The 21,391-nt window shown below is 44.4% G+C and overlaps 1 protein-coding gene across 4 annotated transcripts in view; it reads right to left on the reverse strand.

Annotated features, from left to right (window-relative positions):
* RGS6 (regulator of G protein signaling 6) overlaps nucleotides 1–21,391 on the reverse strand; it is a 215,157-nt gene continuing 193,766 nt past the window's right edge. For 2 of the 4 annotated variants that reach the window (XR_013842306.1, XM_079990206.1), the window contains exons 17-18: nucleotides 12,878–12,931; nucleotides 1–2,196 (exon numbers count right to left, since the gene is read on the reverse strand). Coding sequence is in view for 2 of the 4 variants with exons in the window: in XM_079990206.1 (XP_079846332.1) it covers nucleotides 2,146–2,196; nucleotides 12,878–12,931 (105 nt within the window). In the remaining 2 variants the exon portion in view is untranslated. The remainder of the gene's footprint in view (nucleotides 2,197–12,877; nucleotides 12,932–21,391) is intronic. The other 2 variants (XR_013842305.1, XM_079990207.1) reach the window with 1 other exon arrangement.

Genomic DNA, 21,391 nt, shown 5'->3' on the forward strand with positions numbered 1-21,391 from the left:
TTTAAAGTGGAAAGAAGATTTTTATGAATATAGGTATTATGAAAAATTTTTAACACAAGAATATCAACACTACTTAGACTATCCTTCCTCAGCCTTAGGTCCCCAGATGTTATTGAACCAGATGTCTCAGCATTGGCCACAATGCTTGGGGATGATGGGAGTTGGAGTCCAACAACAGACAGAGACCAAGTATTGGAGAAGACTGCTTTAGATCATCATTATGATGCTAAGCAGGTCCAAATCGGATTGAACTTGTTTTAGTTTACACTTAAAGTAGTACTTTGTCTCCTTTTACTACTTTTTTTTTAGCTAGTTCCCCTGTGCTCCCATTTCTCAGAGCATTGAGAACAATTCTGAGAAATCAGCCATATTATTTCCATACCTAGCTGAGTTATCACACAGTTTCAAGCCATCCTCATTTATTGCTACATTGTGAGAGACTTTCAAATGCCATTACATTGAGCAAAAAGCCATTCACCTCCAAGCCAAAGTGTTGTAGACTGATTTCTCCCTTTCTCTACAAAAGAGACTTATTTGCGACTTAGTTGTCCAGGAATGAATAAATAACCCTAACAGGGTCTTTTTCTTCCTACAAGCGCAGGGAGATGTCTCGAATTCTCCCATCAGCTTGGTTTACTCTGTGTGACTAAATCGTGAGACAGACAAAATGGGAAATAGTATGCAGAAAGTGCAACCACACAACAAAGACAAGACTTCTTTCCCAACCCAGTATCACCTCTTCAAATATGGTGTTTTTACAGAATGTGTGCATAAAGCAGGCCAGCACAACTTGTGATACAACAAACTTGAATGCAGCCCACTGGCCGTGTGCAACAGATAGTGAGGGGTTCAGAAAACCATCCATGTTTGCTGCCTTCCTGGAACTGCAAAGCAACAACAGACAGACTGCCAAACACTTGGCAGGCCACCCTATAAGCTTGGGCTACACAAGCTGTGCAGGCCTGGCATAACATTTTGATCATATCGCCCAAGAAGCAGGGCCAACATTTTTTACTTGTGCAAAATGCAAAGCAACTCTACTGAAATCAGATCCCTCACAGGAAGCTTAGAGTCTGGCTTTATGGACCAAATCCTGAGCTGGCAGTCAGTAGCTTTGCCCCTTTCTATGCAGCTGAGGACCCCAAAATATATTTTTGGACGGATATTACTGACAGTGAGTGAAGAAGCTAAAAAGCACTTTTAAAACCATCATTTAAAAAGTGGATGATAATATGTCTACTATCTCATCGTGGTAAAACTGAATTCTTCCTCCCATCCTTAGGGAACTTTCAATTATTATTTTACTGGACCCGAACGGTTGTATAAAAGGGGACATGTGGCAAGATCAGCAAGAGCTCTTTCTGTGGCTAGGGAGTAAAGGTATTTTGGACCACCCTTTCCTCTTGCTCTGATTCCTCTTTGCCTACTTTAATCTGCATTTCCACTCAAGGATGGCAACACATGTATTGCGTACTATTCTCTCAGGCGGAGGAAAAAACCTCTTCAGGTTTTGCAAAGGATTCCAGATCTGAGAAGTTACTGTCAAGTCAGCAACAGCCATTATCCATGGCTAGGGAGAATTAACGCCAGGGCTACCAAGATATGCAGAAGATGGATATTTTTGCCTGTACACATGCAGCAGCAGCAAGAGGAGACATGAGTGTGAGAAAGTGCCTGCATTACGAATACGGATCTCAACCAAATCTTTATCAAGATTTCTCTTAGGGCCCCTACATTAAATGACACCCATAGTCAGTCCCCCCAACCATCTCTGCCTAAGTTGGCATCCTGCATACAGCAAGTTGTGCTCCTCTGAAATCAAGCGAGAAACAGAGAATTAGCTTGATTGAACTCAGTGCCATTACAAAGCTGTACAAGTAGAAAAGTGTTGATGTAAACTATGAAAAGAGGAACCTCCGGGTGGGCCAGGCTCTCCCTCGTGGTTTCCTTCGCCTTCCCTGTGCTCCCTTCCGTCTCTTTCTCTTCCCATCTCGTTTGCACTCCCAGCCGTACACACACACACACACAGACACGCACACACACAGTGACCCATTTGCCCCCAAATGATATTTCCGCCGTGGAGGAGGGTGAGTGAGTGCAGCTGTCCTTCGGAGATGCCAGCGACCGCTTGCTGAGACGATGCTGTCAAGAAGATTGCATCAAGCCTGTGAGGCGCTTGCCTGCCAGCGACTTCCCCTGGAGGAACAAACAAAAGGGAGAGGGAGGGAAGAAAGCCAAGGATGTGAATATATCCCAGTTACTCAGGAAAACAGGCCAGATTGCTCAGTGATTGGGAGGTCAGCACAGTGACCAGACAGGAAAGGAAAGGCAGTGATAGTTCAGCAGCCTCCTTCATCAACCTAGGGCCCACCAGATGTTTTAACCACAACTCCCATCAGCCCCACCTAGCAAGGCCATGGTGACCTCATGTTTGGGACTATATCTCCCATCAGTTCCAGCCAAATGGCCATGCTGGCTGGGCCTGATAGAAGCTGTAGATCAGGATGGCACCAGATGGGCTGTATGGGGGTCGGGAGGACACCTTTCTTATGCTGTGGCTCTTTCAGGTGATAAAAACCCCAGGTGCCAAACTTGCTGATTCAGCACACTTCAAATAGCTGCAAGGACGGCTGGAGAGCTGGTCGCTGAGCACATCCCAGCTGGTAGAGCAGGCTAGGTAAGTATAGTTAATCCCACCACATTTTTTCCCTGCCAAAGGGTCCTACTTGGCTGCAAAATAAGCCTTCTGTTTAATCCTGGCTTTGTTGTACTTGTGCGGCCAAGAGTCCTGCCATACACTTACAAATACAGTACATTTGAACTGTTCTCAGCTTTGCCCAGATGCTCAGGGCAATCTGGTTGTGCCTGTATGTGTGCGAGTGTGTTTTTGCATTGTTTGAAATGGCAAGTGTATAATGTTTCACAAAAAATCCAAGGCTATTTTGCTGAGCAGCACCATATTGATCTAATTGATGGCTGCTTAAGCAACAAGCACAAAGATGTTTATATTTAACCTTTATTGGCAACCGTTAGTCCTTCCCTTGGTTGAGAAGAGATACTCTTTCCAACCTACTGATGTTGAAATTCCTCTTTTCTCTGAATTCCTTGATTCAATAAGCTTATGCCCAATTTATATTACATTTGCATCCCAATCCTGCATACATAGATACTGGCCAAGCCCCAACTGGAAGGTAAATCAAACACTTTCATACCAATCTTAACGGCAGTTAAAGTACCCCACATGTTCAAAATTGATGAACAGTTGACATTTGGAATTATGTGATATACTTTAAAGCTGCATGATCGTGTAATTCCACAACAAGTACCTACCTGGGCATCCACATGATAAAATTCCAGAGTTATCTCAAGGCATTCTTCCCAGAGCTACTATTCTGGGGTTGTAATGCAAATTACGGCCATTTCTTTTACTTTTTAGCTTTGTTTATGCAGCCAGTGGTGCATGCAAAATAACAGAATGTGTGCGAAAAGAATGCAACAGATTTCTCAGAATACAGTAGGTAATATTCACCCTGATCAGAAAAATCCATAACATGCTTTATCATTCATTTCTGTAGTTTAACTCATAGTCTTCTTTTCTTCATTTGCTTGCAATCACTAGATCTAGTAGCGAACTGAATGTGGAAGTTCTGCCCACAGCTATGTCTGTGGACCAACGTACTGTTGTTTGGAGGGCACACAAAATTTCCCCTCCTCCTGAACTTCTTGCACCCATTTGAAGCTGAGAAAGGCTTTTCATGGGCCTAGCCAAGGGAAGGCAGGGAGGGGGGCACCTGCCCCTCCCAATCAAGTAAATAAATAAAAATAACTGACTAATCACGTCTCAGATAGCTCAGTTCTGCCCCCCCCCCCCCAATATAAATCCTAGCTACTCCCATGTGGCTTTTGCCTCTCTAACAGAACAATTAGATGTGCGCCGCCTCAGAAATAAATCCCAATGTGTTCAGTAGAGTTCACTCACAGGTAAATAGATATAGGATTGCAATTTAAGCTTCTTGGGAACTATCAAAAAGAGGGAGGAGGCATCCATGATTTCAACTCTGCCACTATTTATAAATTTCCTTTATCCAGACACCTCTGGTTGGTTACCCATCTAAATGAAGAGTAGATTCTGTAATGTCCTCCACAGGTTGTTGGATTATAACTTCCATCATCCATGGTGCTTTGGTGTTGCAATCCAACAGCATCTAGAGGGCATTCATTGGCTATTCCTAATCTAAATGAATCTGTCTGGATTATAGCAAGCAAGCAAGCAAGCAAGCAAGCAAACAAACAAACAAATACCTAATCTATGTGCATGTAGGAGCACTCTATGGCAGAGGCCTTCCTGGTGTTGCCCATGCCCTGTCTGATAAAGTTGTCTTTAGACACCTGGAATGGGCATCCTCTCCTGATTATGATTCCAGTACCATTCTTATTTTCAGGGTCCTGAAGGAAGCTGAAGGTAGGTCTGCCAGGGCTAACTTTATCCCTAGAAAGTCTCTGGCTCCTGGCTTTGGATTTCATAAAAGGGCAGCAAATTATAAGCTATTTTATTATTGTTGTATTTTTGCTCCCAGTGAGAGGTACCTGTATAATTTTCTGCCCCAGGTGTCAAAATATTTAGGCCTTTGGTACTATCTGCCTTTGGGACACGGGTGGCGCTGTGGGTTAAACCACAGAGCTTAGGACTTGCTGATCAGAAGGTCGGCGGTTCGAATCCCCGCGAAGGGGTGAGCTCCCGTTGCTCGGTCCCAGCTCCTGCCAACCTAGCAGTTCAAAAGCACCTCAAAGTGCAAGTAGATATATAGGTACTGCTCTGGCGGGAAGGTAAACGGCGTTTCCGTGCGCTGCTCTGGTTCGCCAGAAGCGGCTTAGTCATGCTGGCCACATGACCCGGAAGCTGTACGCCGGCTCCCTCGGCCAATAAAGCGAGATGAGCGCCACAACCCCAGAGTCGGTCACGACTGGACCTAATGGTCAGGGGTCCCTTTATCTTTTTACTATCCACCTTGACTTTTGAGGCAAGTGGAGCCAATTGCCACTCTGCCTCTGGTAGGAATATTTTGGGGGCTTTCTCTGAGGACGAGATGAGCAACTGACTTGCCCTTCCTTCCCAGGAGCTAGATTGCAGGGTTTAAAAATCACAGTTGTGTGGTGCCTCTAATCACAAGGGGAATGTTATTCCTGAAACCTCCAGATATTCATAGAAATGGGTTCTCACAGAAGAGGAAGAAATGAGAAGAGGAACAATCTCATTTGTTAGTTAACTTCTCAAACACTGAACTGTCTCAACGGTGCTTAGCACAGCATCAAAGTTAAACTGAAGGTCAAAGGTAGAGCAGAAATGTCTTCTGTAATACGCAGACTAATTTAGCCCCTTTTGGAACATTAACTTCAGCATCTCCCTGCTTCCTCTTATTTCTAAGCCGCTGCTGCAGCACGGTGGTAACATTGAGCTCAACTGTGTTGGCAAGAAATAGGGGTTTTGCTTCCCCATCTGACTACAGGCCTCAATGGGGGAAGCTTTCAAAGAGTTGTTACATGACTATTGGTAGCCTCAGTCTTTGTGTGTCAGGCAGGATGCTAGACTTTGAAATCCTGGAATAGCGACTTGACTTTCTGAAAGCAGCTGTGAGCTATGTGCCTTCCTCCTTGCCCCAGGTTTTGTTTTATTTGTTTTTTAAAATTATATCCTGTTTTTAAAAAATTATCTACGTCTCAAAATGGCTCTCAAATATGCACCACACAGAATAAAAAAACTTATATTAAACCCCCAGAAATTTAAAATGACTGAACAGATTTAATTTCTTGTGATCAACTGACTCATCCACAGTCTCATGCACTGGTGGTGTCTATCCACTGGGTCTTATATTTGGCGAGGGGAATCAGAGTGTCATCCTATAATACATCAAACTCCAATTGCCGACATGAATTACTCAGCCCTCCTTGGTCCTGCTGAAAGGAAGCATGGTATAGCCACTAAAAGGAACCAGCGACAGGCCCAAACTCTTAGAGGACCTAAACTCATGCATACAGGCATGAGTGGACAGCGTACTACCATGAAGGCAAGCTCCACATCCATGAACATCCATAATTTGATAAATGCCTATCATGTCACCATGAGCGAAATTAAGATTCCCCCCCCCGGCATGAATAGATTTATACTTGTTTTCACTGAATTGCATTTGCCATTTTACCACCCATTGACTCAGTTAGGAGAGGTCCTTTTGGAGATCTTCACAATATATATTAATTTTCATGACTCAAGTTAAATAGCACAGGTCTCATGACCAATCCTTGTGGGGGGATTCCACTTTCTACATCCCTGGACTGGGAAAACTGTCCATTTATTCCTGCTCTCTGCTTCCTGCTACTTAACCATTTCTGATCCACAAGAGGAACTCTTCCAACACTGCTATTCTTCAATACCCTGGGAAATGGCTGTGAGGGGCATGATGACCCTTAACATCTCCTCAGGCAGGAGGCCACATAGCAACTTGCATTGACAGCACACGATGTCTCCTGTACTTCAACCAGTGCTGCGGAGAGCAAAAAGCCTTATACTAATAACTCCCCCCCCCCAATTGATCAACTCTACTCACACTGAATATTGGATTCCTCTCAGCTATCCAGAAGGCACCCAGCCTCTTGAGAGACTGTAAACTTTTCCCACAATGACAATACAGGGAAATAAAGAGGCTGTGTTTTTGCGGGCTTATATCTACAGCTACAATATTCCTTAATTCAGGCCATGCGGTGCATTAGGCCTCTCAGAATTTGCACTGACAACAAATCCTAAAAAACACAGGGCATGCATAACCATTTCTTATTGAACCAGGATTTTTCATAGGACACCCCCCAAATCTCCATGTGTTTTCAATGCATAATTCTTTTAAAGATCTTAAGGACCATATCCTTTTATAAGCAGCCTTTTATTAGCATTTGCTGGGGGAGAAGTGATACACACACCATAAACATAAGAAGGGCAACATAAATTAGGAAAAGAAACAAAGTTAAATGCTCAAGTAAGTTATTTTTTTTAAAAAGCAACAGTAAAGAAAAGTAATGTCAAGAGAACATAAAATCTACACAGATAAATTCACATGAAAAGAGATCAAAAGAAGAATCGATTTAGCATGCATATAACAAATAATGGGTAACAACATAAAAACGAAGCCTTATATAGATTCTCTTTCTTAAAAAGTCAAAAGCATATGTCTTGAATACTATTTCCATGGAAATTAAACGTTTACCTAGATGAAGAATCACAATCTGGATGTACAAATGTCAGCTCACTAAGTACAGGCATGTCACACTTACCCTATTGGCGCCCGGAGATTGCACAGTAACTATCTGACTGCCCGATCCTTTCATTTCCAGCTGCATCTAAGGTAAATTTTCTGATGGTGTACATGCACAGTCACTATGACAAATGCAATGACTGTATGTCAGGAATGGCTAACCTGGGGCCCTCCACATTTTTAATGAAAACTGTCCCCCAGCCAGCAAGACCAATGGCTGTCAAGAGATGATAGGATCGTAACTCCAACATCTGGAGTGCCACAGGTTAGCCACCTCTGCTACCTGGTGTGCTGCCTACCAAGCATGCAGACACAGCTGTCCCCTCTGCCATTGAAAAACAGCCTCTTTGTGTGTCCTCCCTTAAGGGCAGCTCTTCATATTAGTATTACAGGTGTACTTGCAGGCATGATGGAGAACATCCAACTTACTTGTGCAATGTAAACACTGTTTTGATGCCTCTGCTACAAGAGACTAAAACTGTGCCAGCTTCACGTCTTCCCCCCTTTCTTGTAGTGTCCTGATGAAAATCACACACTGTGCTTATCTAGAGGGGTTACAAAGATCAGGGCACAGAGAGACACACAGCAGCGCTGTGGTAACATCCAAGTACACCTCAACTCCTAACTTTTGCATGCAAGACCTCCGCGAAACATTAAGTCTGTTGCAGTAAGGGATGGATGAACCTATCAGTTTGGGTTTCCCCTCAGTTTCTCATTTCCCCAATCTTCAGCTCACCACCTTTCTGCATCACTTTGCAAATGCTTCTGCCATTGTTTTAGTGTGTATTTCTCCTAATATAACAGTTTTGTATGCAGTTTTCCTCCTGAATTGTAGGACTGTGGAGCAGGGGCACTGGCTCCTAGGGACCCGGCCCTTCTGGCCTCCCCCTATATTTTGGGGAGTGGAGCCAGGGCCCGCCAATCACCAAATGTGGCATGCCTGGAGCAGCCGGCTTCTTCTTTCTCCTTCTCCTGCTGCAGAGGGGAAGGAGGGTTGAAGCTGCTGATGGTGCCAAGAGGAGTCAGAGGAGGAGCTGCCAGCCACTGAGTCATGTGGCCACTGCATTTGGCTCCGCCCCTGGCTCCTCCCAAAGTCCTGAAGTCATGCGCATGACATCACATGTGCAATGTCAGCCCCCCCGCCCCCCCTCACAAGTTTGGGGATACATTTCCCAGCACCTCCTGCCATGACCTAGAAGGTGGGAAAGCAGAGAAAGACAGAAAAAAGGAGTGCAGCCTGAGAGCAGCTCTGTGGGGCCTGGGGAAGCCCCAGTGGGGACTTGGAGACGAATAAGAGTCAGTCTAGTGATTTGGAAACAGGTAGCCCTGGGATTGTTGCTAGGCAAGGTAGTTCTGTGGGAAAGACCCTGAGAAGAAGGCCAAACACAGTCTTGAAACTGTGCAGGCCTCCTGTTGGCCAGTAAATGTAGACACCCCAAGGAAGTAAATGTGACACCCCAAGGAAGCTGCAGTTTTCCTTGTTTCCCCAGCTCCTGCTCCACCACCCCAATTAAATGAACTGCTGTGTGTTAACTGCATGTCAGGTGTGATTGCTCAAACTCACCAGGGTCAGTAAAGAGAATATTAATACTAAAGTGCCTTCAGCACTTTCCTCCAGTCCTGATTATATGCACCCACTACTGATTTGAAAATCCATTACACTGCATATATAAAATAACAGGAAAACTGAAAGACACCATTTAGTACATTCCTTTTTGCATTCAAAGCAATCGAGTGTACATGAGTCTGTTTCATGCCGTTTGGGAAGCTTTCCTAGTGAGCAAACATTCAAAGCCTTTCTTAGGAGCCAGCAATGGTTCTTAAACAAGATAGAGCTATTTAGTTTTAAATGCCCTTCAGCCATGGTGAGGTGCTGGCAGTGGTTCATTAGAAAAGAAAAGCTAATCCTTGCAAAATGTGTTTTGGCTGTAGGAGGGATATGTCCCTTCAACATGCAGGATCAGAGAGAAAAAATAACAAACCTCACATATTCTGTGTAGGAGAGACAAGACTCTGGGCAGTATCCCAGTCCAGAGTGACTGACATCTGAACTAAGGACTCGGGCACCATTTCCTGGGGTCCTCAGCGCATGGGATGCCGAAACAGCTTCTCAGAGAAACCTCCAGTGGGATTTCCCCAGTGTTGCCATTGCCCCCCAGCCAGTGAAGTGGGATGGGTTTGCAAGGCAGGATACACTGCCATCACGGGTCAATCAAAGGGCAATTATCAAGGAGGAAAGAGGAAAGAGATGGTCCATCTTAGTCTTGGAGGAAAAAGTAAGGAGGGGAGATGAGAGTGGTGCAGAAAATTATGCATGGTACAGAGAACATGGATAGGGAGGCCCCCCCCCCCCCAGTAATACTACAACATGAGGTCATCCAATTAACATGAATGCTAGAAGATTCAGGATAGACAATAGGATAAACTTCACATCCTGTTCAAGGGCTTCCTGTAGGCTTTTGATGGCCACTGTGGGCAATGGGATTCTGGACCTGATAGGTCTTTGTTCTGATTTAGCATCTATGTTTTTAATGCCATAGTCACTACAAGTACCAACCAACCTTAGAAAAAAAAATACTCTTTTTTTCTGTGCGTGCATGAAAAGCAGTTTGGTTTCTGGAACCCATTTCTGAATCTGCTTCTTTGCTGCTGTGCAGAAAGGCTGTGGTGGAAACTGAAGATGCATTGAAAGCTAGCTGAAGAAAGAAAAGGCAAGAATCCAAAGGGTCACCTGCCTGAACCACGGACGTTCCACACTAAAGAACAGTTCAGAAGACTTCTATTAAGAGACAGACAGCCAAGCTCAAATCTCATGGAACAGGTTCGTTGTGGCCATTTCTACTCGTTTCTTTTGAACACTGTTATCCACTGAAGCTGAGATTTGAAGGGGAAGACAGACATATATTTTCTCCGTCAAGGGTAGGAACAACTTCAGGGTATGTGTGATTTTTCAGCAGGAAAGCAGAAGTCACATTCTTCCCATACCAACCTTTCCATTCAAATGGCAACCTCAGTGCCTGCATGACACAAAAGGTGGTGGGATGTGAGGGAGAGCATTTTTTTTTTAAAAAAAAGGAAGAACATATATTGTGTAGTTCTGTCCTCAGTAGAAATAAAAAGGGAGGGAATGTAAACAATTAAAGGAGAAGCAAAAGCAAGTAGGGAGCCTTATCCATTATTCTACAACTGAGATGGAAACCTTGTTAGACAGCCAGCATGGCTGATGGTTAGGGAAGATGGGAAGATGTAGACCAGCAACATCTGGGGGGTCACAGCTTCCCCCTCCCTGTTTCACATGGTGGCATTTGCAATTAGAAAGCAATTAGGGCAGCTAATTTAGGGAAGCTTTTAATGTTTGATGTATTACAGTATTTTAATATTTTTTTGGAAGCCGCCCAGAGTGGCTGGGGAAGCCCAGCCAGATGGGCGGGGTATAAATAAATAAATTATTATTATTATTATTATTATTATTATTAGGACTAAGCTGGAACTGCTTGCCTTATTCATGCTTCCAAAAGTGTATTGAAAAGTGTTTTCCATGTTTTGGTGTGTTCTTCTCAGGACTATTTCTTCGTTGTCTTTACTGCTGTCAGCTTCATTTGCCTCAAGCTGCCATTTAATCTGACTGGCCTTGGGGACCCCCTTGAGGTCAGCAGTGATTTGTGGTGCTGCCTAAGAACATCCTGGGTAGGTGCAAACAAGGCCACATACTGTACATCTCCACAGCCAACAGGCTGAGCAGCCATGTGGGCAAATGAGGGAGAGGATCGTGAAGGCAAGTTAGAAGGCAGAAGCCCACTAGGGCACCAAAGAGAACCAAAGGAGTACAAATGTTTTTCGTTATCGTTCAGCTGCATCATCTTTGCTAATTTCAAGGGAAATCTGGCAATGAAAGAACACAGCTGTAACTGTAATGGCTATCAAATCAGAAAATTATTTCCCCCTATTTAGCTCACAGCTAAGTATTTTTCCTGTATGGAGAGTAATGACTTACAAGATGTTTCTTCAATGGCTTTGGGTGGTTGATTACTAGCAAGGACACACGTCACTTGCTTGCAAGGGGACTGGGAAGTGAGGCAGCTAGGATGCAGATAGTGGAGATAAAATTCCTCTGAGTATCTCTGCAACTGGCTGGTGGGTTTTCAAGGCCTGCTATTTGCTTTTGGGAAACGGAAGCTGGTTTAAAGGCTTGCTCTAGCTGTCTGGGTGTTTGTCTCCTTCCTCCACAGTCAGATGGTGTATTTGTAAATAAACACATAGTTCAGAAATCGACAATCACCTCCAGCATTCTCTCCCTTCTAAAGAATACGATACTACAGCAGCTGTCCCTGGAACTTTCTACTGTTTGGGGAAATGGGAAACAGTATGTGTAGCCTAAATTGAAAACAGATGTGGGGTTGCTGTTAAGTCCTCTGTGATTCATAACGTGGCAAGGACTTCTCTGTAGAATAATATCCAGGCAGTGAAATTGTGGAACAGCAATAGGAACTTGGCACAGGTTCCCACTTTGCTTCTTTTTCACTCATGCATTCATACCTGAGTATAAAGCACATGTGGTCAAAAAAGTTAAAAGGAAATTAGTGGTTGCTGGTATGAATGAAAGAAGCTTCAGACTTGACCTCAAGATCCACCTCTGATCCACCTAAGGTCTTCCACTTTGGTGACTGAAAAGAGAAGACTTAGTAGCCTCTAGCTTAGATGCCTTTGGAAGGGGATTACATGGAGGATAAGTTTGTCGTTGGCTACTAGTCATGATGGCTGTATGCTACATCCAGGATCAGAGGCAAGCATGAGTATCTGTTTCTGGGGAATGACAGCAGGAGAGGGCTATCACGCTCAGAAGCTAGTGGTTGGTCACAGAATGTTGGACAAGATAGACCTTTGTTGGATCCTGCAGGGCTCTTCTTATGGTTCTCATGAATGGTTGAGGAAATGTTATACATTCTATTCTACAGCCAGGTTCAAAGAGCAGCTTAAGCTCACACTTTTGCTAGTCTGGATTTATTTTGTCCTCTTCTTCTTCTTTGAATTGCCAACCACTAAAGGCACATCACAAATTACTTTTAAAGCTCTCTTCCGTTTCAAAAGCAATTTGCCATGTGCTGCTGCATGAGGAAAAAGTACTTTTTAATGAAATACTATCAGGCTCATAGAACTAGTCTCACGCATCTTTGCATAGGATAGCTGACATTATTCAATCATAGCTGACCATTCCAAGATATTTTAGAGGCCCATGTTAGATCAACAGAACTGTAATGGAATTTTGAGCCTGAGTTCAGAATCTGCATGCGCTTTTATGAATGAAAATTGTAAGTTGTCCTTTATTGGGCAACTGGTTTGAAACAAGTTCATTAAACATCTCTTAAACCTAGAGCCTTGTCGGGAGCATTCTGATTACGTTAGACTGGGGTACCTTCACTGGCCGAAATCTGCATATCATGAAATTCTACCTTTTTATTGTACAGGAGTAAACTACACAGGAGGTGTAAAATTTAATAAAATAATTTCTGAAATAAAAGAAAATGCTGAAGAGAAGGTGGGGAAAAGAAAGAAAAGCAAAAGCAAAATGAACTTACCACGCTGCGAGTGAACTTTTCTAGAGAAGTTCTACGACCTTGCTCATTCTCGGGCTTTAGAAGGGGAAAAAAAAGTTAGGAAGGAAAAACTACTGAAAAAGAAAAGAAAAGAAAAAAAAGAATCCCTTCAGCTTAAATTTTGATCTAAAAACATTAGCAAAAGAAAAGAAGAAAGATAAAACATCTCAAAACATGGCAGCTACAATTTGCAAGAGCAAAGCAACTAACTTTTGTATTGTAATATTCTGGTAGCTTCTCCCATTGGGAAGTATCTTGTGTTCCATGCTTAAAATGCGGCTCTGGAGGTAGCTCTTGTCCAAACTTACATAGCTCAAGAGAAAGATACGTAATGATGCATTCTGCATCTGTCTTTTCAATAATTCAATCAATCAATCAATCCCTGAGCTTTCCCTTCTGTGGTTCAGGATAGAGCCTAAACTTTCCCAATCAGCACACGGTGGTCTCCTACCATTCAGGATAAGCTAATTGGTTTTATAAAATGAACCAATATGGTACTAAAAACAGTCATTGCCCCTATCCAACATGGAGCCACCCATGGAAACAGACTTGCTCTCCTCACCCCTGCATGTTGGATGTGTCTTTTAATTTGAATGGTGATGCATTGCCTTACGGGACCATGAACCACTTGTGACTGGATCAGGGCCATATCATTCAAGACTGACCTACTTATAGCTTTATTATCCTGTTGTATAGCTCTACACACAGGTGAGACGCAACATATACAATGGCTATAGCACAGTGGTTTTTAGACTGTGCTATGAGGAACCCTAGGGTTCCTTGTAGGTTTATCAGGAATCTCTTAAGTGAGAAGGACAGTAATGGCAGGCAAGTTTCCATAATAAACAGGACTGTCCACCACCAATTTATTTTATCCTAAAATATGCAGATGCAAGAGAGCAAGGATGAGACCAGGGCCAATCCTGCCATTAGACAGCAAATGTGGGGGGTAGTGGATGGAGAGCAGCAGCAAGATGTTGGGAGACAGAGCTGGCTTGCCCTGCTGCCTTCAGGTGTGTTGGGTTGAAGTCATCCCATTGCCAGTGTTGGTAGAAAGTCTCAGCCACCAGGATTGGCCAGCTTCTGTACATGGCTTTGGGGGCAGGGGGAGACACCAAGATGAGACTATGATGTGGTGTGGTGGTTGTTGTTGTTGAAAAAACAAATTATCTGCTAGAGCATATAAATAATATAATTTCATCATAACAAGAAAGCCACCAACGTTTTGGGTATGTTGCTGTTCTCCAAAGTAATGTGATTCATTTGGCATAGGACAAATCCTAGGAACTATGAAAGAAGAGGTAATTTTGCTAGCAAGCCTGCCATTTTGTTGAATAAAGGGATTAAATGGTGGTGGTGGGGAACAATCAGCACATCATCGGGGGCGGGGGGGGGACTACCTTACCTCCAGTTCACTTGTGGTTGGGGAGTAACAGAGACATGTGATTATGAATGTGTTTGGTGTTTTTATTAAATCTGCACTTTCTTTTAAAATGAAGTGTCAAGAAATCAGAGAAAAACAGCAGACCTGCCACCCTTCTAAGCAAAGGAAGAAAGGGAAATCCTTTCTAGCAAAAGGACACTTTTGCTGAAGGGAGTTAGGAACACTGGGAAGTTATCTAAAGAGCAGGGCTTTGCACAATGGTACTAAACACTCTGCTTGGCAAGTGAATGTTTCTGTAATGGAAAACTTCCTGTCAGATGATGCTGCATGGGGGCATGGAAGGGAGAAGAGTGATGGCAAAGGGTCAAGTTCTTTGGAGAACTTTCAGCACAACCAATTCTACTCCTCTGGAATACAAAAGAAAAAAATCAGTGCTTGTGACTTACAGATCAGATCTACGAGCAGATGGAAGAGAAGTGAAAGCGGGTGATAAAAGATTGCTTCAGGAATCTGCCTAGAATAGGGATGAGGAAGCTCTGGCCCTCCAGATGGTGGCTGGGGCTGATGGATTCAATACTAGTCTATAGGAGCAGGCAAGGGAGAATCAGGGATGGGAAACCTTTGGCCCTAAAGACATATAGCCAGCCATACAAACAGGAAGAAACACATCTTTCAGGTCAAAACATATCATAAGAAGCAAGGAGAAAAAAATGGGAACTGCTGTCAACACCAGCAAAACTTATGAGCACAGCTTCTTAGGGCTGTGCTACACAGGAAGCAGCCTGACCATTTAAGAGGAGTATCATCTGGATAAGCTGGGGGTTGAACCCGGGACATTGTGTCTGCTGCTATGCAGATGCTCCACCCCTGAACTAAGGCCTTTCCTTCAACTTCTTTTCATCTGGTTCTGGTAGTTTTCCATGTACACCAAAATAGAATCTTAATGGCAAAATTTCTGGCGCTTGAGATTAAATGCTCAATTAAAGAATGCATTGAGAGATGACCTTTGCATTGGCAGTTTAGCACAGCAATTATTAGAAAAGATGTCTGTAAATAAAATATTTTAGGCCTCGATGTGAGGAATTGAACTCTGAACCTTTTCTGAATGGTCTTCAAATTGCCTTGCATTCAGCATCAAAGAGTAGAGCAAGACCTTTTTTAAAAAAGAAAAGAAAAGCTTCTTCTTTGCAAGTGGGACCTCTAGGTATCCATAATTAAGAAAAGCTGAGGTTTGGGATCAGAGAATCTTAAAATATACAGATTTTCTTCCGGGGCTTTCTGAAGTGTCTTGCTTTGGGAGACTAAAGGCGTTCCATATCCTATTTTAACACTTGCTGCAAAACACCGGTTCAGAAAGACCCTGTATCCGAAAGCAGGGCCCTGAAAGTGCAGGCCATGGCCTTGTGGATGTTGCATAGCTGTCAAGTATCCCTTATTTGAAGGGACAGTCCCTTATTCCAGCGCCATGTCCCGCTGCTGTCCCTTATTGATGGATGTCCCTTAAATGATGTCCCTTAAATTTCAAAGGAAGCAGCTCCTCTCCCTCCCTCCCTGCCGGCCAGGGAGGAGGGAGGTTCCAACTGTGTTGCTTGGCTGTGTTGCTCACCCAATAAGAAGTCTAAGAACGACTGGGGGGTGGAGCTTGCATGCCCTGTGTGTGGCTAGTTAATGCAAGCTGAGGGGTTTTTTGAATGCTGGACGCCATTTTGTTGCACATGCTGCTGCAAACTTTGCAGTGCAAAGCCAAGCCAGGGAGCCATCTTAAGTTGAGGCTGCATAGGCCTTGTGGTGCATGTGATTCAGATTCTGTTCAGTTGAACCTCTGGTTACAAAGTGGGTTGGACAGTGTTCTCAAAGCTACCAGCATGAGTTTGACCAGACTGCAGGAGGACAGGAAGACTGGAGTGCCTGGAACAGGTGAGGCTGCAGGTCCCTTATTTTGGCTGCTGGTCCCTTATTTTCAAGGCTGCTGGTCCCTTATTTTCAAATCTGTAAGTTGACAGCTATGGGATGATGTGCACAGCTCAAGTTGCACAATGATGCTTATCTGCACCCTGATGAACCGAAGGGATGTCTCTTGGCCTTCTTATTTGGGGCCAACATAGCACAGTGGGGAGGGGCTATCGTTCAGTGGTAGCACATGCTTTGAATTAAGAAAGACTCGGGTTCAGTCCTTGGCATCTCCAGGAAGGCCTTGGAAAGACTCCTGCCTGAATCTCTAGAGAACTGCTGCCCCTCAGTGAGGATAACACTGAGTTGGATGGCCTGACTGCGCATTAGGCAGCTTCGTAAGTATAGTTTTTGGGAAATTAATAGAATTGCATTAAACCACAGCTGGTTCTAGATCCCTGAATGGGTTGCATCCAGTGGTGTTTAATAGGAGATGATGAAACTGGAGATTTCCAAAATAAGGAGGGAGCTTATTTTGGCTAATTCCCTCTTCTCCCTGCAGCATCTTGTGGCACCTCCCATGCTTGTTCTAAAGCGTCCCCAAAACAGGGATGTGGGTTTTCTGGGAAAGTTGTCTGGAAAACCTTCCTATGCAGATTAGGGTAATTTGCATCAGAAAATGTTCATTGGGAAATGTTCAGGTTGCAACAGAATACTGTATGATGCCCCAGAGAGCTATTTAATGTAGTTAGTTTATTTTACAGGTATTTAGTAAACAAAGTTAAAAACCTAACTAATGTTTATTTGCACTTTGCATTAATCCATTGTTATGAATGAATGGATAAAATTGAATTTTCTGCAAAACCAAAAACCCCTCTGCCCCAACACTGCTCTTAACCACCTGGAGCAGATTTTTTTTGGTGGGGGGGGGCGTGCACAGTCTGCAGGGGGAGAAGGAAGTGGTGAAAATGGTTTTCCTTCCTGTTGTGCTGACCGAAGCCTCTGCTGCGTCAAATAACCTTCCATCAGTTCAAGGGGGAACAGCAATGAATACAACCTATTATATGCCTTTTCTTGTGCTGAAAGAGATTGAGACCAAATCAGTTCAGAGCCTATGTAATGATGAAGCAAAGGGTGTGTGCTCTGACATTTCCAGTTCAAACTGAGACACAGAATTATTAGCTTGCATTAGGCAAACAGTGGGTTTCCTCACCAGTATCTCCTTTTTCCATCTGCAGCATGGGAACAATAATTCTGGCCTACCTTACCAGGTTCTTGTGAGGATGGCTGAAATATTGCACATCAAGCATTCTGAAAACGGACAGGTACTATAGACATAAGCCTTGCTTAGGCATTATCCTGGAACAGGAAATGCCAATACAAGGGACATGTAGGCAGGGCAATTCCCCAATGTCCTGCCCTACCCCAACCTTCCTAAGCTGAGCAGGAAAGTCTGGAGAGGGTTTCCAGGCATGCTAAACTAAATATGTTTTTAGACGCCTTCCTGCAATCAGGAAGCCCCTCTGCTATCATGAATAGGACTCCGAGTGCATTGTGGGAAGGTTGTGGGTGGAGTAAGTGGAGCTGATGCATGTGGGGGCCTTAGGGGTGGGGTGAACATGCAAGCTCCCACACCTCCCTGCTCATGTTGACATTCCCTGCTAAGCCATCACACCTGAGCCAGGCTATTCTGAGGCTGCAATCCTAAACACACTTGCTAGAACATAAAAAGGTAAAGGTAAAGGTAAAGGTACCCCTGCCCGTACGGGCCAGTCTTGACAGACTCTGGGGTTGTGCGCCCATCTCACTCAAGAGGCCAGGGGCCAGCGCTGTCCGGAGACACTTCCGGGTCACGTGGCCAGCGTGACATCACTGCTCTGGTGAGCCAGAGCCGCACACGGAAACGCCGTTTACCTTCCCGCTGGTAAGCGGTCCCTATTTATCTACTTGCACCCGGAGGTGCTTTCGAACTGCTAGGTTGGCAGGCGCTGGGACCGAGCAGCGGGAGCGCACCCCGCCGCAGGGATTCGAACCGCCGACCTTTCGATCGGCAAGTCCTAGGCGCTGAGGCTTTAACCCACAGCGCCACCTGCTTCCCTACTAGAACATAGGGGAACGTAAATTCCACATAAGTATGCATAGCATTGCACTGCAAGTATGACAAATAGATTGACACAGATCAAAAAAAGGATAAGTGTGTATTTTGTTATCAACAGTATTCCTGCCTAACGAAGTATGCTCAGATGATAACTTGTGGGTGACTAGATCTTTGTTGCTTGCTTGAGTCCACTAAAAGTGAACATTCTGGGGACAGTTTCGTAAACCTTGATGAATTTAATTGGAGCGTTCTGTGTGTCCCTCTTAAAGCAGGGAGAATAATTACAAACCTAACCGTTCTGTCTGCGGCAGCATGTTAACATTTCCACTCATTCTGTAAATGCAGAATTCAGCACATACAAATATGCAGGGGCTGGCTTATGCAGTTTTCAAACATGCAAAAAAAAAGGGGGGGTTGTGGGGGGAGGGCAGTTGCCACAAGAGAACAAACCAACCCATTGTTGTAGCAAAGAGTTGGGCATAGCTATGTAAAGTAAAAATGCTTTGATAAGGAAAGCGCTCATTCCAGTTAGCTGCAAGGGGATGAGAAAATGTGGGTCCATAAGTTTACTGTATCTGCATTCTTTCCCCTTGCTTTGCTTTAACCACACTACATGATTGTTCCTCCTCCAACCCCCAAATATCTAGTTCTTCGAATACAAGACCTAGTGCCAGGATGTGTCATTCCTGCAGGGGATTTCACATCCAAGTCATTTTGCTGCAGAGCAGCAAATGACCTCCCCCCCCCCCCGCCCCTCGTTAAGGTGCACAGGACTCCAGAGGCTGGCCAAGTTATTTTGGCGCCTGATGCAGAAAACCTCACAACTTCTCTCTCCTACTAAGTAAAGGTAAAGGGACCCCTGACCATTCGGTCCAGTCGTGACCGACTCTGGGGTTGCGGCGCTCATCTCGCTTTATTGGCCGAGGGAGCCGGTGTACAGCTTCCGGGTCATGTGGCCAGCATGACTAAGCCGTTTCTGGCGAACCAGAGCAGCGCACGGAAACGCCGTTTACCTTCCCGCCGGAGCAGTACCTATTTATCTACTTGCACTTTGACGTGCTTTCGTACTACCTGGCGTTAAAACACAACAATAAAAGCTATTTTATTTATCCATTTTCTGCCTTTTCAGGACAACCAAATTCAACTACTGGAGGCAGCCACCCCATTCAGCTTGATGGTAGGCTGCATATGCACCATATATTTGAAGTACACGACTCCTCCCCCCAGCCGAATCTTGGGAACTGTAGTTTCTTAGCAGTGCTGAGAATTGTAATTCTGTACTTGAGATGCCAGGAGTTGAAGACTGGGAAAAACATCACCTAGCAGAAGGAGGAACAGTTGGATACCACCCTGGGGTAAACATTTTGAATATTTTAAAGAACTCTTGTATGTACAATTGACAGACGAATAGTTGGAAGTCCTTTTTATTTATTTTTCATTTTTCTCTTTTTCCTGATCTTCCTTTTTTATTCTTGTATTGCTTTCTCATTCCTGTATTACTTTTTTGCTTTCCTTTTTTGCTTTGCTCTTGCTTCTGTTTTGTTCTAGTTGTTGCTGTTGTTGTTCTCTTGGCCAGTGAGGGGATTTGATGCTGGTGAAGGTAATGGCTGGCTGACGAAGGACCCTGTGTGAGAGGCAGGGAAGCTCTTCCAGAGTGGGAGGGGAAGAGAAAGGGGAGCTCCCAGGTAAGAGATGGGAGGGTCCAACTCTTTCTTTGTGAAACAAGGGTTAAAAATCTACCCATGAGAGAGGACTTTGTATTTTTCTCTTCTTCTTTTTGTTTTTGTTTATAGATTAGTTTGTTTTTTTATTGTAATGTATTATGAAAAGTCTTAATACGATCTTTTTATATATATAAAAAGAACTGTAGTTCTGTGAAAATGAACTACAGCTCCCAGGATTGTTTGGGGAAAGCCATGTGCTTTAAATGTATGGTGTGGATGTAGCCTTAGGCCTAGGTTACAACATGGTTACCATGGGGCTAACATAAAACCCATCAGAGCAAATTAAGCTGATACTAACAAACATTCAGGGACGCGGGTGGCGCTGTGGATAAAACCTCAGCGCCTAGGACTTGCCGATCGTATGGTCAGCGGTTTGAATCCCCATGGCAGGGTGAGCTCCCGTCGTTCGGTACCAGCTCCTGCCCACCTAGCAGTTCAAAAGCACTCTTAAGTGCAAGTAGATAAATAGGTACTGCTTTATAGCAGGAAGGTAAACGGCGTTTCCGTGTGCTGCGCTGGTGCAGGCTCGCCAGAGCAGCTTCGTCACGCTGGCCACGTGACCTGAAAGTGTCTCCGGACAGCGCTGGCCCCCGGCCTCTTAAGTGAGATCAGCGTACAACCCTAGAGTCGGACACGACTGGCCTGTATGGGCAGGGGTACCTTTACCTTTAACAAACATTCAAAGGGACGCGGGTGGCGCTGTGGGTTAAACCACTGAGCCTAGGACTTGCTGATCAGAAGGTTGGAGGTTCAAATCCCCGCAACAGGGTGAGCTCCCGTTGCTCAGTCCCTGTTCCTGCCAACCTAGCAGTTTGAAAGCACGTCAAAGTGCAAGTAGATAAATAGACATCCCTCTGGCGGGAAGGTAAACGGCGTTTCCGTGTGCTGCTCTGGTTTGCCAGAAGTGTCTTAGTCCTGCTGGCCACATCCCTCCCTCAGCCAATAAAGCGAGATGAGCGCCGCAACCCCAGAGTCCACGACTGGATCTAATGGTCAGGGGTCCCTTTACCTTTACCTTTAACAAACATTCATGTTTAGATAGAGGGATGAAAAATGATATGATCAATGGTTGTTATCATGGGACAATGAAATAGTGTTATATTACCATGAAGTTTGAAATAAGAGGTAATGACTATAGTTCTTTGCCTGCTGATGCACACTTTTTCAGGATTAAAACAAGATGTACACTTTACTCTCACTCTTAAAAATATACATTAGTCAGTGGTGTCCAAACATTTTTCAAAGAGGGTGAGATTTGATTAAATGAAGGGCCGTGGGGGACGACCAAAGGGCCAACCAGCTTTTTTCAGGATTGACGTTTTTGAGCTTTTTTAGAGTTGGAGCTGGAGTTGTTGTTGACCGGTGGGCCGTATTAGACCCCCAAAATGGACTCTGAACAT

Source organism: Podarcis cretensis (assembly GCF_951804945.1).
Source record: "Podarcis cretensis genome assembly, chromosome: 1".
Lineage (NCBI taxonomy): Eukaryota > Metazoa > Chordata > Lepidosauria > Squamata > Lacertidae > Podarcis > Podarcis cretensis.